The sequence below is a fragment of the Prinia subflava genome, chromosome 2 (genome assembly GCF_021018805.1).
Source record: "Prinia subflava isolate CZ2003 ecotype Zambia chromosome 2, Cam_Psub_1.2, whole genome shotgun sequence".
NCBI lineage: Eukaryota > Metazoa > Chordata > Aves > Passeriformes > Cisticolidae > Prinia > Prinia subflava.
In genome coordinates, this window is record NC_086248.1 from 59,031,021 (window position 1) to 59,047,097 (window position 16,077).

Consider the following 16,077-nt stretch of genomic DNA (forward strand, 5'->3'; position numbering starts at 1 on the left):
CAAGAGTTGCAGTAATAACTGGCCTGTTTTGTTTCTTTTTCTCATAGGTCACAATAAGTAAGATGAAATAAGTGGTTTGTCTCTTCCAATGGCTAGAAAACCTACAATTTTTTCCTTTCCAATTTTTCTTCTTTGTATTTTCCCCCTCAATTCAGTTTATGTTGTAGTGTGTGTAGTGTTGTAGTTCATATTTTCCTCCTTTTTTCATCTCTGTTTGAAGAGTGCACAGCTGAGAAACAGTCTGTTAGAGATGGTTGGGCACTTCTGTGTGCTGTGATTGTGCTTTCAATGAAAAAGCTTAGGATCCTCTGCTCAGTATCCAGTAATATCAAATGCAGGCAGACTTCTGGCTCCCATATGCACGTTTCTGCATACCATATATCCCGTGGGCCAAGCGGGAGCGCAAGGTGTAAATTTTCTGGTCTGATTTTTTCCTACCCAGGATGGACACAGAAGCTGTTTCACAGGCCCTCCCACCAGGGTTTTATGAAGAATGAAGCTGAATGGAACTGAGTTTGTGTTTTGCACAGATTTGACAGTTAAAATTAATTTACTTCTGAATTGGGTTTCTTACAAAATAGTGTTTGTGGAAAAGTTTAATGATGTTTCCTAACCGCTTATGGTAGTTCCAAAAATAATTATCATTACAATTTAAAATGAAACAATCAGTTGTCTTGGTTTTATTCATTGTTAGTTACCACTATTCTTACTACTCCTTTGTGAGTAATTCTAGTTAATGTAACTAAAGAATAGATTTAAATGAAATATTGTGCTTAACTTTAAGAAGCTCTTTAGAAAAATTACATTCTGTCATAACAGGTTCCTTTTCCAGTAGGCTTTCTGATTGCAAGAGAAGAGACTTCTTATTAAGAAAACAGCTCATCAGGAAATCCAGCAGCTATAACTCCTTACTTTATGATACATGGAGTGCTTGTTAAAGCCTCATCTCTGAGTCCTGCAAACAAGATCCCTATTTTTCACTCAGAATCATGTTTATAGTAAGAACTATGGAGAGAAGTGTGAAGATCAATGCCTTACAGCATTACAATCCCAATGCACAGCAAAAACTGCATGTGTCTTTTGTATTTAAAGTATCCTCGCTTCCCTAAAACAGTCTTGAGATTTCTAGAAGAGTAGCATTGACGGTATGGCTGTGGAGTGTGTGGACACAGGAACCGAGGTGAAGTCAAAACCCCTTGTGCCTAGAGATGGGTATCTTGGCCCATTCCCTGTTTTACTTCTGACACCAATGCTATAGCAGCAATCCAGGGTGACTAAAAGAATCACTGCCCATTCTCCTGTGTTTGTTCTTTAGTGCTGCTCTTCCAGTGCTAGTTCAACTATTCTGTGTGAAGGAATATCTTTTAGCCCTGTGAGATATTTCAGAGTTCAGAAGGAAATACACTTTAAAATACTACAAATGAATAGGGTCCAAACTTTCTTGCTTGTGCAAACCTGGACGAAGTTCTGTGAGTTCTTTTGTTCAAAGGTTTATGATAAGGACAGATCATCTATGTTGAGAGTTGTGAACTTTCCCATGAAAAATAAGGAACTTCTTAGTTCATTTGAGATTGTGTCTTTCTGCCATAGTTCGAATGTGGGGGAGAGTGGGTTTGATTTCTTACTGGTTTTCAATTGCTGTGCTTTCTTAATACTGTTCAGCATTCAGCCTAACTGGTCAAAAGTCAATATAGATTCAACTATAAACCATAAAAGAAAAAGGAAATTGGTGGAAATCACAGTTTAAGATATCTGGAGCACCCCAGGCTGTCAAGGTCTAGTCAGTTAAGACGTTTGGCTGTCCTGATAGTATTATGTTGTGCTATTCCTCAGCTTGAGTAGAAGCAGAATGGAACCCAAATGATCTACTGCTTAAGAGTATAATCATCCCTTTGTTAATGGGAAATCTTGGCCAAGATTTTGGAGTTTATGTAAGATCATTATATAAGGTTATTAAATTGCATCCCATGTGGCACCATGAAGGTAGATCATCCTTACTGAAGTGCTAAACTGAAGCAAGTCATAGAGGGATGTGCTCAGGAAAGCAAGTATTTAAAAGGTTTAGCAAATCTGCAGTGTTTCACTCTCTTCCCTTTCCTGTACTTATAATATTTTAAAATGGAATAGATATAAAATCTGGTAAACTTTATTCTTCATAAGGGACAGTCAGATTAACAATCTCTTTATAAAGCCACAAGTTATATTTTCCATCAAAGCTGTAATTAGTGTATGTTTGACAAACAAATTGTCAAATTTGTCCAAACTACATTTTCCTTTTGGACTCCATGAAAAATTTGAAAGCAAAGCCCTGTAGTATTAAAAATCTACATGTTATTACATCTTCCATCACAGACTGATGTTTGCAATGCGATCTTAGATGTAATTTTTATATTGATTCTTTTGTCTTTTAGAAAATGTTCAGAAGTCTATTGGTAATAGAAAAACTTACCTGCTGGAAAACTCTTGATAAAAGGGATGTTCTTCTAAAATATTCAAAAAAACCCCAGAAATGTTTTGCAAACATTTAAGATCTGAGTTTCAATCTTAAAACTGAGTTCAGTGCACTGAGTCCAGTGTTTCCTGATGTTGAGAGGGAACCTCCTGTGTTGCAGCTTACTTTCCCTGCCTCTGGTGTCCTGTCCCTTAGTACCACTGAAAACACCCTGTCTCCATCTTTTTTGTTCACTCACTTCAGGTATTTATAATATTGATAAAATCCTTCTGAGCCTTCTCTTCTCCAGGTGGAACCATGTCAGGTCGCTCAGCCTTTCCTCACAGGAGATTAAAGGAGCTCCAGTCCTTTAATCATTTTAGAGGCCCTTTGCTGGAATTTCCAGTATATCCAGGGTTCTTGCAATGAAGAGCCCAGAACTGGACATGGTGTTCCAGGTGTGGCCAGTAGTGCCACAAACAGCATATTTAACAAGGGATTGCAATTGAGGAATATTTTGGTGGGCTACTTAAAAAAATTCAACTATATTTACATTTCAGGATGACTTCAGAGTGAAGAACTGTTCTCAAGGTCAGTGCAGGTTAAATGTTATGTGAAAGAAGACTGGCCCTTTTAATGGACAGCCTTGCTGAATGTGTTGTTTTCTTCTTCTGCTCTTGTGTGACTTTTTTAATCTTCCTACCTGCAGATATTGCAGCTCAGCAGGAGCTCAAAGGCAGATGGAAACTACCAGTGTGCACTGTACTTGAACTTCTAAAATAAATGACAGTGTCTCCCTTAAACTTGGACTAGCACAAAGCAAAATTTGCAACTGTGCAAGACAGGAAAGAACTAGTGGTTTAAAGCAATCTGACTTTCCTAAACTCTTTTTTTTTCTTACAATATTTTGTTCTCCTGAAAAGCTATATGAAAATATACTTTCTGCTGGATTTTACCTTAAAGAGATTTTATTACTTTTATGTAATGATAGACACAACAGAAGTAATTACAACTTCTTTTAACTGTTAGTCCTTTCAAGGATATATTTTCTGAGATTTTTGTTCTCATATGTGTAGTGTAATTTCTGTACAGGTAAGAAACCCAAGGCTTGCCAAAGTTTGCTTATCAATGATTTCTAGTGGAGTTACTCTAGCTTTCTTCTATTGGTTTAGAGATGGTTTCTGCTTTAGGCAATATTCAACGCAAGGATGTATTTCTCTTGTCAGGTCACCCAACAGATCACTAGTCTGACTGTCAGCTTCATTCCTTCCCTCAGAATAATATTACCATTCATATTCCATCTTGTATGATGGATACATTTAATTACTAGACAATCTGCAGTGTCCTTACTCCTGGCTACAGCTATTTTGAAAGCAATTCCTTCATATATCTGAGATAATTAAAAGTGACAGTTCTGTACTGTTCAAAGAAATAGAAATTGTATTCCTTCAAAGGGCAGCTAGATGAATAAAAGCCCTCCAAATCACTAGTAAGCAAGCCTAATGGTCTCACCTAATTCTGATAAATGAGCCTAGTCTCAGTTTCTGTCATGGCTTTTTCTTTATTTTTCTTGGTTTTCAGATATTAAAGTTGGAGCAACAGTAAAGAATTGAGCTTGAATTGGGTCACTGCTTTGGTCATATAGATAGATTCCATAGATTTAGATACAGTTTCCAAGTGGAAACATTCCTACTAAATTCACATTCTTCTTTTCATAAGGTGTTGCAAAGTAATCCAGTTAAAGAGAGATTTAAGAAATTTCAAAGGATAGTTCCTACTATGCTGTTTATGAACACCATATTTTGTGAAATGGGCCCAGACTAAACTAGTTTGCACTTATCCACATCACAGTCAAGTAAGAGGGGGGATGTCCTACTTTACATTCTTCCAGATAACAAACAGGGTTGAGACCCTCCGTGTCAGTCTGTGTATATTACAGACATCTGTTTTCTTGGTGCTGGCTTCCAAATTTGGTTGGACAAGGCCCTCAGCTGGGAAGCACTTTCAGCATGGATGTCAACAAGAACTGAAATTGCCTGTCCCTTCATAATGGGAGTTCAGCACCTGCCAGTATCTGGCCCTCAACCAGGTATTTCAGAGGAACCAGAGCTGCCATCTAGACAAATATATGTGCTATGGAATTATTAGGGATGATTAGATAAGACTCATATCTTTTTTGCCTTTCTGACTCATATAATGAATGCCTGACCTACTTTTCTAGTGAGAGGATTTCCATCCAATAGGTGTTTTCTACTAGGGGTCCAGACTCATTTCCATGAAATATTCTCCTTTTTTTTCTCTTTAAAGCTCTGGACATTTATTCCTGTTTTAACTGGCATTTTAAACCGATTTGGAATTATGTACAGTTAAAAAATAAGCCTGTGCAAGAGGGAAATTCTGCTGCTGACAGATTTTAGTAGCCTAATTTTTTTTCCCCTTTTGGTTTAGAACTACAGGCTGCAATTATTCTTGCAGACAAAATGGTCTAGGAGAGTTCTGAGGTTGACTGGCACCACATAGCTCCAGCCCACTGAAGCCCATCCTCAAAACAGGGTTTCTGCACCTGCCACAGACCATTGGCTGACACTGCACTTTGGCACTGGCCAAATCTCTGCCAGGATGTTAACACTTGCTGACAATTTACTGTACAGGCTGACTGTAGCCCATTAGACCCCAGCCCTGTTTAGTCTGCTTAGTGGTATAGACACTGTCAGTGTGTTTAATTTGGATAAGGGTGTTTTGTTATTGTTTTTGCATGTTGAATATTAAAGTTTTTATTATTCCACAATGAATAAAGTTCAGAGGGTTTGCAAGGGGACTTTGGCACCTTTAAAATGTCACCATGTATCAACATGCCTTACTTCAGGTGATATTTTGGTCTCAGACCCATTGTGACCCTTCATGTGCTTCTCTGTTTATGTGGTTTTCCATGGACTCCTGAGTTAATGCATCTTTGTGTAAATATCTAATTGCAGATTTTTCATAAGAAAACCAAAAGCAGCCCAAACCCTGTCAGGGAATATTTCAAAGGCTCTAAACTCCCAATATCTGTAAATCAGAGCATAAGCTGGACACAGGCATTCTCAGCACTCCTCATTTTTTTTTCCTTTTCTCCACAGCAACAGTCAAGCTGTGCTCTGGTGACAGAAAATCTGTCATGACATTACAAGTCTTCCTGCAGCCAGTGTTCCACAGACACCAAGCTGAACAGCATTTTGGTGGAGGCAGGTGGGAAATGGGTATGAGGGGTGAGGGAGAGCCAAGATGCTGATGCTCTGAAGCAATCCATCTCTTAAACAGTCTCAGAGGAGGCATCAAGCTGCTTTTCACCAGTGAAGTGATTCTGCCACTGCTTTCTCTCCCTCCAGTCTCCTCAAGAGCAGCTGTCCCTGAATACACTCGTGCTCTGTGCCAGGACAGAATCAAGATCATTTTCTCAAGTTAACTAGATTTATTCTGCTCTCTCCTTCTAAGGAGCTACTGTTGGTATCTTTTGCACCACTGAATTAGAATGAGCCTTGCTTAATTCCAAATCCCCTCTGAGCATGTATGTATCTTCAATTTAGAAGAACTGCAGTTATGATTTTTTTTACTCTGATTTTCTTTACAGAAATGTTTGCTTGAAATAGGACTATTTTTCTGCTAGACTATTTTGAGTTAGAACTGATCTGGGGTTTCTATCTTAGTAGTACTACACACAAAGGAATCTGCATTTCATTTGTGAATCTTCAGAAACATTTATTTAAAATTTGTTAATCTATTATGTTTACAATCTCCTCATTCTCTAACCTGCTTGTGTTATCACAGATGGGGAAAAATATCAGTAAACACATGATCCTCCATCTGTTCCTCAAAATGAAATGAACTTTCAAAGTTTAAATTATTAAAAAAAAATCCTGATTCTAGGAAAGCTTGGCACAGAGAGCTCAGGGCTGGTTTTGATGTTAATGAGGATTCTACCGCTGGCTTGTGATAAAATTTAACAGACCAGCTGCAGAAGAAGCTGTTGCTCCACTGTTCGCATTAGCCTTTTATTTTCATTATTTTATTATTTTATTATGGGGAGAAATAAGTTTTCCTCATACCTTTAAAAACAGAAACATGTATGTCCATTCAGTTTGCATGGACTTAGACTCAGTTTACAGTGTTAAAAAGTTTTTCCAGACCTGAGCTTTTGATTGGAAACTGATGTATAATTATTTATATATCCTGAACATCTGTGTAGTGTCTTGTGTATCTTTGTGCTTCCACCATGATTTCATGGTAGACTGGCAGCATCTGAGTGATTACTGCTTTGCACCACTTGCCAAAATAAATGCAGTGCAGTGCAGTGCAGATTACAGCTTTCTCCCAGAGAAGGACATGATTTTAATTTATTTTACATGTCCCAGAAAGCAGTGGCCTGCATCAAATCTACTTCTTGGCAAATTTCCTGTGGAAACCCCTTTCTGCTGTGGGAGCTGGTGGCTCACTGTCCTTGTCCCTACTCCAAGGCTGTGAGAGCTTGTGCTTCCACAGGAATTTGGAGGTAGGTAGCAAGAGGCTAAGAAGAAGAAAGGAAGAAAAAAGCTGATCCATTAACTTGGATTAAGGGATTTCTTAGCTGCTTTTTGATGGGGGGAGGTGAGATATATTTGATCAATTGAGAAGAGGTCTCCATAGTGACCAAGGCAGGTTCTCATGAGATTCAACAGGTTAACTTTAAGCTTCCTTTAGTAATTTTTACACTAACTTTTTGTTTTCTGTAAATGTTATTTCTAAACTCATTTTGGTTTGCCAGTAACATAGCTTTTTTTCCTGCATTAACATCTTACTCTCTAGAAGCAGATGCAGATGGAAAAATTATAGACTAGTAGTTAAGAGCAGTTAGCTTATCTGCCAGCCCACCTACCTTTACACCTTGTGGCAAAGAAACACGTTCCCCTCTTTTGAAAAGGCAGCATTTCACTTCTGCCTCACAGGGAGCCAGCTCTGGAGCTTGGAGATAAGTTGTGTATTGAATCACATATGAGGTAAATTTGTGGTCTGGCTCAAGGAGAGAGCAGACTTCCAGGAATTATTAAGCTAGCACTGACAATGTGGCCCAGCGTCACAGGAGGGTACAAGCCCAGAGGTTGGCAAATCAGGCTGTGTTGCCCTAGGAGAGTTGTGTAAACAAGCATGCACAGAGCCACCTGTCTCCAGCCTGCCCTGAGGACCTAAACTTCCATAAATTTCCAGCAAAATCACTTCCCCTGTCTTAATTTTAAAGGAGAAAGAGCTTATTAAATTTCATACTTATTAGGAAGGCCTGCTTCCCTGCTCTGATTTTTTTTTTGCAGTTTAGAGATCTTCCTTTTCTTTTGCTTTAAAGGGAAAAGAAATGCTTTACTTGGGCAGTATTTAATAAGCACTGTTAACTTAGAGAAGTATGAGAAAAACCAACTTGACAAGCTATTTATTTTTAGTGTGTATTCTGATTATTTTTCCAAATGCTGATAATTTAATTATTTTAAGCATCTCAGGGAACCTTGAGAGGCCCATTTCTAATGACTAGATACTTGAATGCTCAGTCCACATGTACCCCATGGTGCATTCCATCAAAAACAGGAATGTCTGCCGGTTTTCTTTCTTGGGCTCAGCACTGAGGATATGTGATTTAAAGACAAGGTGATTTAAGACTGATTTTCATGAATATCATCTTCAGTAGTTTTTGTGACAAGCCAGATAATGGATTTTATCAAGCTTTAAATACTACCTATCAAAGAACTAGTGCTACTTTCCTAAGAAAGCACCAGTGCTGCCCATTCCACTCTGATACTATCCCATGATACTATCCCAGAGTTCCTAAGCCCTCTCTTCCTCAGAATAAATTATTCTTCAGGAAAGAGATGGAACATTTTCATCTTTGACCTCTACAATAGCAAGTGGTAAAAATGTAAGGGTGTTCCGTGATATTTTAAAGTATAAAAAGGCTCAGATTGGAACATCTTTTCCCATTAATTTTTTAAAAAAATATCACCTTCTATTTCAGTAAAATAGGGTACAGTAGCCTGCACTTCTTTATTCTGCACTGGAATAAAAAAATTCCTGATGCACTTTTCCATACTCCCTTTTTCACAGATGTGATATTTGGAAAAGGTAAAACACAGAGAATTGACTACATCTGTTTTAGACATGTTGTCCTATGTGTTCAGGAAGGAGAAGAAGAATTAAAAACAAAACTAAAAGCCAAAACACATTTTTCAAAATCAGTGCTTTTGCTTCAAAGATAAGGATATTCTCTTTTTTTTTTGCCAGAAGCTTTAACAAAGTCCTGGAGCCTGGGTGACTTTTTTGTACCAGTCCACCTCTAGTCTGCTCCTAGTCTAAAAGTTCTGCTGCAGACAGGCATGGGAAGAGGGATATGGGTTTTGTTTTTGACACACTTATGAACATGTGGCTGTAATTTATAGCATTAAATTGTTTTTTCTTTCCATCCTTTCCTTGCTTCTCTGTCCTTCAAGCTTTCTACCACAGTTAAATGAAATAAAGCAGCCATGACTGTAGCCTCCAGAAAATATCTTGTATAGATTCATGCAAAGCCTTGACACAATTTTTTGATAGCAAACTAACATTGAATATGCCAGGGAAATGTCGTTCTTCTCAAAGTACTAGAGAGGTGGGAAGTGGGGAAAAAAAAAGAAAAAAGTAGGGCTTTTTTTTTTTTTTTTTTTTTTTTTTTTTTTTTTTTTTTTTTCTTTTCTTTTCTTTTCTTTAGAGCACACTGTTTGTTAGGAGGATAACACTGAACTCCATAGAGAACAAATATAAGTGCAACTTTAAACTGTTCTTAGAACTGTGTCTGTACTTTTATATTCATGGCACAAGTGACAGAAATATTTTTCTTGTAGGCCCAAGAAAACCGTGACACTCTTGCAAGGAAAACGTTCCATTTAATAAAGAAAAATATTTGTACAGCAACATCATCAGGAAGAAGTTTCAGAGAAACTCACAACAGTCATAGACAAGTTATAAGAACTTAGGAGAGAGGTTTCTTGCCAAGAGCAACTCTTGTTTACTGCCAAGATGGCAAATACTCTATCTTCCCTGGGATCTCTTGTGTGTGGGAAACTTTCTTCCACAAGTCTTCAGCAGTTCTAATGGCTACATTTTTGGGTAAAGGCCTTTTAGCTCACTCACTTCAATCGAGCTACAAGTGAAGCCAAGTGATCATCTTCACTTATGCCCTGGAAGCCTTGTCATGTCCCCCAGACTGCCATACTGCTAAGCTCTCTGGCAGGGAAGATGTCAGATCCCTCCTGAGCCTTCTGTGTACAGTAAAAGGAGAGAGATTATCGGGCATCACAGCATCCCAGTTTTCAAATTCACTGAACACTTTATGAAAGGAAGAGGGGATAAAAAGATATGACTCCTGCTCTGGGTAGGAGACAAAAGAGAAAGCAAAATGAAACTGGAAGAAAAGCCAACCTCCCTGTGGTAGGGCCTGAAGAGTTTTTTTGAAGAATGTAGATTACAGGTGTTTGTAAGAGAACAACTAGTTTCATGTCTGCTCAGGAAGCTGGAGTAAAGGATTGCTAAATAGGGTTGGGGAGGTGAAATAGCAGGCTTACTCCTCTAACCGTGCCAAACTGAGCTGAAAATGATAAAGTCACAGCTCTAAGTACTAAATGGGTAACTCTCTGGAGAAAGCGTAATTGAGGAAATTATGGACTGTCATGTTAGAAGACTTAATTGCAAATTTTGCAAATCTCAGGCTACCCAAGTCATTGAAATGATGCTTTGTAAGGAAGCACATTCTTCTGTCCTCTGTTGAAATGGAGCTTTGCAGAAGCTTAAGACATGGGGTGATTCACTCCAGGACCAAAGGTACAGACTGGTACTTGTCCATTAGCTACTTTAATTTAGCAGTTTTCCTGAAATGAGCACCTAAGGCCCATGTCTGGTCAGTGAAGAGAGGAAGGGTTATAAAAGGTCTTCACAGGGATGCTTCTGCTGTAAGGGGACAAGCATTTCCTGTTGGGAACTTCAGAAGCACTTTATTTTTTTTCACTGAGGAGGACTAGTGTTTCCTTCAGTACTTGAACACAGAAACAAGTTCAGAGCTGAAAGTAGTTGGGCAATATGATGAGCATACCTATTAAAAAATTACCTATTAAAAAAACCAGCCATCTTAATAGTCCTTTTAATCTCCATTCTTTTTCAGTCTGAGCAAACCTTGGTAATAAGTCTTGCTTTGTCCCTGTAAACTGAGCAATTTACTGTCCTGATGATTATCAGTGCCAAAATATGTACGGAGTCTGGCTGAGATGGAGTTAATTTTCTTTATAGGAATCCTTATGGCACTATGTTTTGGATTTTTGACCAAAACAGTGCTGATAACATATTAATGTTATTGCTGCTGCTGAGCAGTCACTGCACAGCATAAAGGATTTTTCTGTTTCTCACATTGCCTTGCCTGTGGGCTGGCTGGGGGTGCATAAGAACTAGAAGGGGACACAGCTGGGACAGCTGATCACAACTGACCAAAGGGATATTCCATACCATAGGACATTGTGGTCAGCAACAGAAGCTGTGGAAGAAAAAGGAAGGATGGAGGTTGAGAGCTGTAGCATCTGTTTTCCCAAGTCACTGTGACATGTGTTGGACCATGGCTTTCCAGGACATGGCTGACCTGATGGGAAGCTGTGAATGGACTTTTGCTTTTGCTTTACTTGTGCACACAGCTTTGCTTCATCTATTAAACTTTATCTCAATGAAAGAGTTTTGTCGCTTTCACTTTTCTGATTCTCTTCTCCATCCTGCTGGTGAGGAGTGAGTAAGCATCTGCCTGGGGCTGAGCTACCTACAAAGATTATCCCATAACAATAGAGAAGTCCTCCAAATAGTTGTTATCTTTAAGAATGATATATTAGAGAAGAACAACAACAACAGAAAAGATTTTTAATATGATGTACAGGATAATTTCTTTAATGTTTTGCTCCTAACAAGTGTCTATTAGGCAAGATACTATTTCCCCAAACAAATGTGTGAATATTTGCCTATGCTGTTGTGGAAACAGAAATTTTAATGCCTATTTTGATTTTAACATGGGGTAGAACGGAAGAAAACAAGCACCATATGATTCACAAAAGATATTTTCAGAATTTTAATGATTTATTTGGATATAGAAACTATTGAACTAACTATTTGAACAGCAGAAAGGGAATTTTTTTTACTAAAATCTGCACATGCTCCTCCCATTTCTGCAAATGGTGAAGAAGTTGAGGCAATGAGAAGCTAGTGATGTAAGAGATACCATCAGCCACACACAAGTGGAAAAACTGAGGAAAATTCTAATCTTGACAGAACATTGATTTCCCCATTAATGAATCCAGCAAGATTTCCAGACAGATATTTCTTGAGAAATTCATGTTACTCAAATACAAAGACCTGTGGAACTAGGGAAAGCATGTAATTACATTAGGTCCAGAGAATCTGTTACAATTGTTGATTAGAATGTTCCATTAGAGAGAACTACCCTATAGAATTAATTACCTAGAATCCCCTATATATGAGAGAATAATAAAGGTAATTACTTTTTAAAAATTGTTATTTCTGTAATTTTTTAGTGTACACAACTGAGGCAAGAACAGTAATGTGTACTCTTCCCAGACAGTTTTGATTTGCAAAACAAATTTGGCACCACAATCACTTACTTAATTTTAACTGAGATTCTGAAACATTTCATACTACATTTATCAAAGTTTTGTCCCATCTTTCCTCTAAAGGATTTTCCACTACAGAATCATAGAAGTTAAAGCTGGAAAATACTTATTACATTACCTTTTCTGTCTTTTTGATTTTAGAAAACATGAATGATTTAACTATTTCTTTGATCACTTATTTGACCTAATCTTGAAAACTAGCTAACAGGATTTCTCCATGCTCTGTCTAACCTACTTTGCAAAAAAAAAAAAAAAAAAAAAAAAAAAAAAAAAAAAAAAAAAAAAAAAAAAAAAAAAAAATCCCAACCTCAAGCTCTGAAAACCTCTGAAATACAGCAAAAACAAGAACTAGAGCAGCTGAAGGTACATCCTTTGTTTTAAATCAATAATTACTCTAATTTAGGTTTAATATGCATAAGCTGTTTACATATATAATGGAATTGTCTTCTAAGGACTGGAGGCACTCCAAGGGCCACAAGAGCTTCAAAATAGAGTATCATTGTCAAATTTAAGATTTCTTGAGTTGCAGCATGCTTGAAAAATGAAATCCGTTGTCATTAAGTTTTAGAAATTAGAATGATATTTTATTTAATACTATTGATAATATATGAATACTATTCATATTATATGAATATTATTCATATTCTATTATGAAAGGCAAAAGCCAACCGTAGCTGTACATGCACAATGATGGGCTTTATTTTCATTCAGGAAAGAGATGTCTTGGGGATGGATAATTCCATGAAAACATCACCTCTGGGGTTGTTAAAAAATAAGCAGTGTGCTAGGAATTAGTAACAAAACTCAAGAGCAAACACAAAACATGGTGCACCCATGTCTCAACCACAAAAGCAGTTCTAGTCCCACATGTCAGACAGGAAATAGTAGAATAGGAAGGGTACATAGAGAGACACAGGGTAGGTGAGGAAATAGGACAGATAAGGATAAATCATGGTCTGGGTCAGTTTCTGTATCACAGAGATTAAAATAGAGAAGACTGTAGAAGAAAAAACAGCTGAAGGGAAATATGAGAATGCTCTGTAAAATCTTGACCATTCTGGGAACAATTAGTGACTGTTCTTCTCATAAGAACAAGGAAGCATCAAGTGAAGTTAGTTTCTGATAGGTTAAATATAAGGGAGTAATACTTCATGGAGTGCACAGGTCCATTGTAGGGAGTTTAATGCTAGAGGAAACCCTGGATGCCAAAACTTTAGGTGAGTTCAGGAAGTTGCTTCAGAAAATGATTTGACAAATTAAGGAAAGAAAAATTCCACCAAGGTCTATAAACCACACAGAAAGGCACTCTGGGCCAGAAAATCCCTAACTTGCAGATTGGCAATAGTTGTGAGGTGTTTTACTGTGGGTAGTTTGAGGAGGTGCATATCTACTTGTTTTATCCTTGTTTTGTGGTATCTGATAAAGGTCACTTCCTGAAACAGGATGCTGAGCTACATGAATCTCTGGCCTGTAACAGTGTAGCTGATATTGTGCCCTTGTCCCAGAGCAGAGAGAAAAGTGACAAAACATCCTCTCTTTACTTCCTGTTTAATACACGTCCACCTATTTCTCAATACGAATTGAACATACTGCAAAGTAACTTGGTAAAACCTGGCTCATCCTTGTTCCAACTTCAGGTGAAACTGGAAGGAACAGCCAAGGCAGGTCCACCCTGCTACTGCCTCCAGGATGTGGCAGTACCTTGGAAAAAACCTGTCTCATTTGGTACCTAGTGCATATATGCTGGTATATATTTTTAAATATACTGAAGCAAATAACCTCAGATTTTAGACTGGGGCCAGGTGGCTGATTGAAGTGACAATACCACAGATACACAGAGGAATGGTCACTCCAAAAAAGCTGAACTGTGTGGTTAATATGATGCAGAGGATCTGAACAGTACTGCATGTCATTTACCTTGTATTTCAATACTGTATTCATAAAAATAAGAAATAAAGATCTCAAGACAGAATTTAAAGCTATTTCTGAAGCTGACTTTAAATCTTTGACTTTAGAAATGAACTCTTTGTTGAGGAAAGGGACAGGCAGCCACTAAAATTATGCCACTCCATTTAAAAGATAAATTGGAATTTATTTATAGAATTTATATTAGTAATATAACAGGAAACCACATATTCACCTTTATGACCATCTCCCTTTTATTCTCCTGAATGCAGAGTACTGCACTATCAAAAGTACAAGCAGAAAAAAATATTTTGAATGCAATCTATGAATTATTCATTATTGAGTCTCTCACTCACAAATACAAGTTTTACACTTCAAATTTCCTCATTTAGTTATGGCTTAAACAGGATAAATATAGCTTGAATTTACTATTCTTTCCTTTTCCCCATCACAAAACATCCAACCAAATCAGGGAATATTTAAATCAAATTTTTAAGTGAAAAATTAAATTGGGTCTTCTCTCCCAGAAGTTAGCATGTTCCCAGTGCTTTCCATTCTCATTGTTTACCTGTGGTGGATATGGAAGCAAATATACTACAGGACATACCATGAACAGCTGCAGCAACAGCACCAACAAAAGCAACATGTGTTGTTGGGCCTTTGGTTTCCAGGTGCTTGAGACACAGCTGATGTTCCTTCATTTTGTGACTGCTGCCTCTTTCTCATTTCAGCTACTTCAGTGCCCAAGTGGCTATAAGAACACAGACATAAGAGATGTACAGAATTACTACAGGCCGTCATAAATCACATTCACATTTCTACAGCAATGTCTGACGCAACTGCCTCTCACAACTCATGGCAACAAAAGCACTTGACCATCGACTGAGCCAGCCAAGAAATAGTTCCATTGTGCTAAAAGCAGTTTCAGAAGACCACATCTCAGGGACAGGCTTACAGGCTTCAGCTCCTGTGCCACTGAATTGCGCCCATTCTTGCTGCTCTGGCTGCACTCAGAGAGCTCTTTATTGTCAGTGCTTTTAACAGCAAGCCACACAGCTTTTGCAGCACTTGGGAGAGACTGCCTTGTTCCTCACCATGGGGCTTATCACAGCTGTTTCCATTGTACTCAATATACAGCTAAAAATACAGAAGGATGGTTTTTTACTTTAAACTTGACTTGGAAACGGATTTTTTTTTTTAACTTTTTGACTTCTTTAGCCTATGCTGGACCAGTGAAATTGATGTAAGTGATATTATATCAAGGGCAGCTGTCTGATAAGGGCCAAGACTTTTATATGTCATAACTGAGAGGCTTGCTGCTCAAGAGTTATTCTTGGTAAATAAAATGAATAATAAGTATATATTTATAAAACACTTTTCCACTTTTGAGACTATTTTCTGATCACAGAACTTTGCTCATTGCCAGTTTTTCCTAGGTTTTATTAGGCCAAGATTTTTTTCCTCCCAGTGACTTAAAATATGCAGCTGGAAGTTGCATACCATGCATTATCTAGTCTTCAAAAGAAGTTAAACATTTACTGCTGAGTTACATTATTTAGGAAGGTTTAGATGTCAGGGTCCTTCTAACAGCTCACATTTTTGTACAACAACTATAAGTTTCCCAGAGTAATGGCTTGTACAAACACATAAATTAGAGTAAAATTTAGTCCTGTTGCCTTTGACAAAGTACTAACAGATTATGGTGGGGAGGGGCTTGGTTTAAAAGAGAAGCAGGTAGAGATGGCCTGGTGTGAGCAGCGTGCACAGTGCTTCACACTCCCAGGGCACCCTGCTACAACCAGGAGTGCTGGGGAAAGGCAAAATCTGCTTGATTTGCCACCTGGGTACACCATGCACAGACAAACAAGGGACATGCCACTTCTTCTACGTGCACTCAAGCAGCAGCTGTGAGAGTTTTCATTTATATGGTTGCTAAAACTCCAGAGGTTTTTATTCTGCAATAGTGTTCTTCTAGACAGCTTACACACAGCCACACACAGCTTCAGAACTCAAACTCATTCTTCAAAACTTAAGGTTGGTGGTTATTTTGGCTTC

The 16,077-nt window shown here is 37.9% G+C and overlaps 1 protein-coding gene across 1 annotated transcript in view; it reads right to left on the bottom strand.

Moving 5' to 3' along the window:
- RGS17 (regulator of G protein signaling 17) overlaps positions 1-15,592 on the bottom strand; it is a 29,325-nt gene extending 13,733 nt beyond the window's left edge. Inside the window, exon 1 of the mRNA XM_063391873.1 lies at positions 14,630-15,592. Within this exon, the coding sequence (XP_063247943.1) occupies positions 14,630-14,823 (194 nt within the window). The 5' untranslated portion in view covers positions 14,824-15,592. The remainder of the gene's footprint in view (positions 1-14,629) is intronic.
- Between the last annotated feature and the right edge of the window lie 485 nt (positions 15,593-16,077).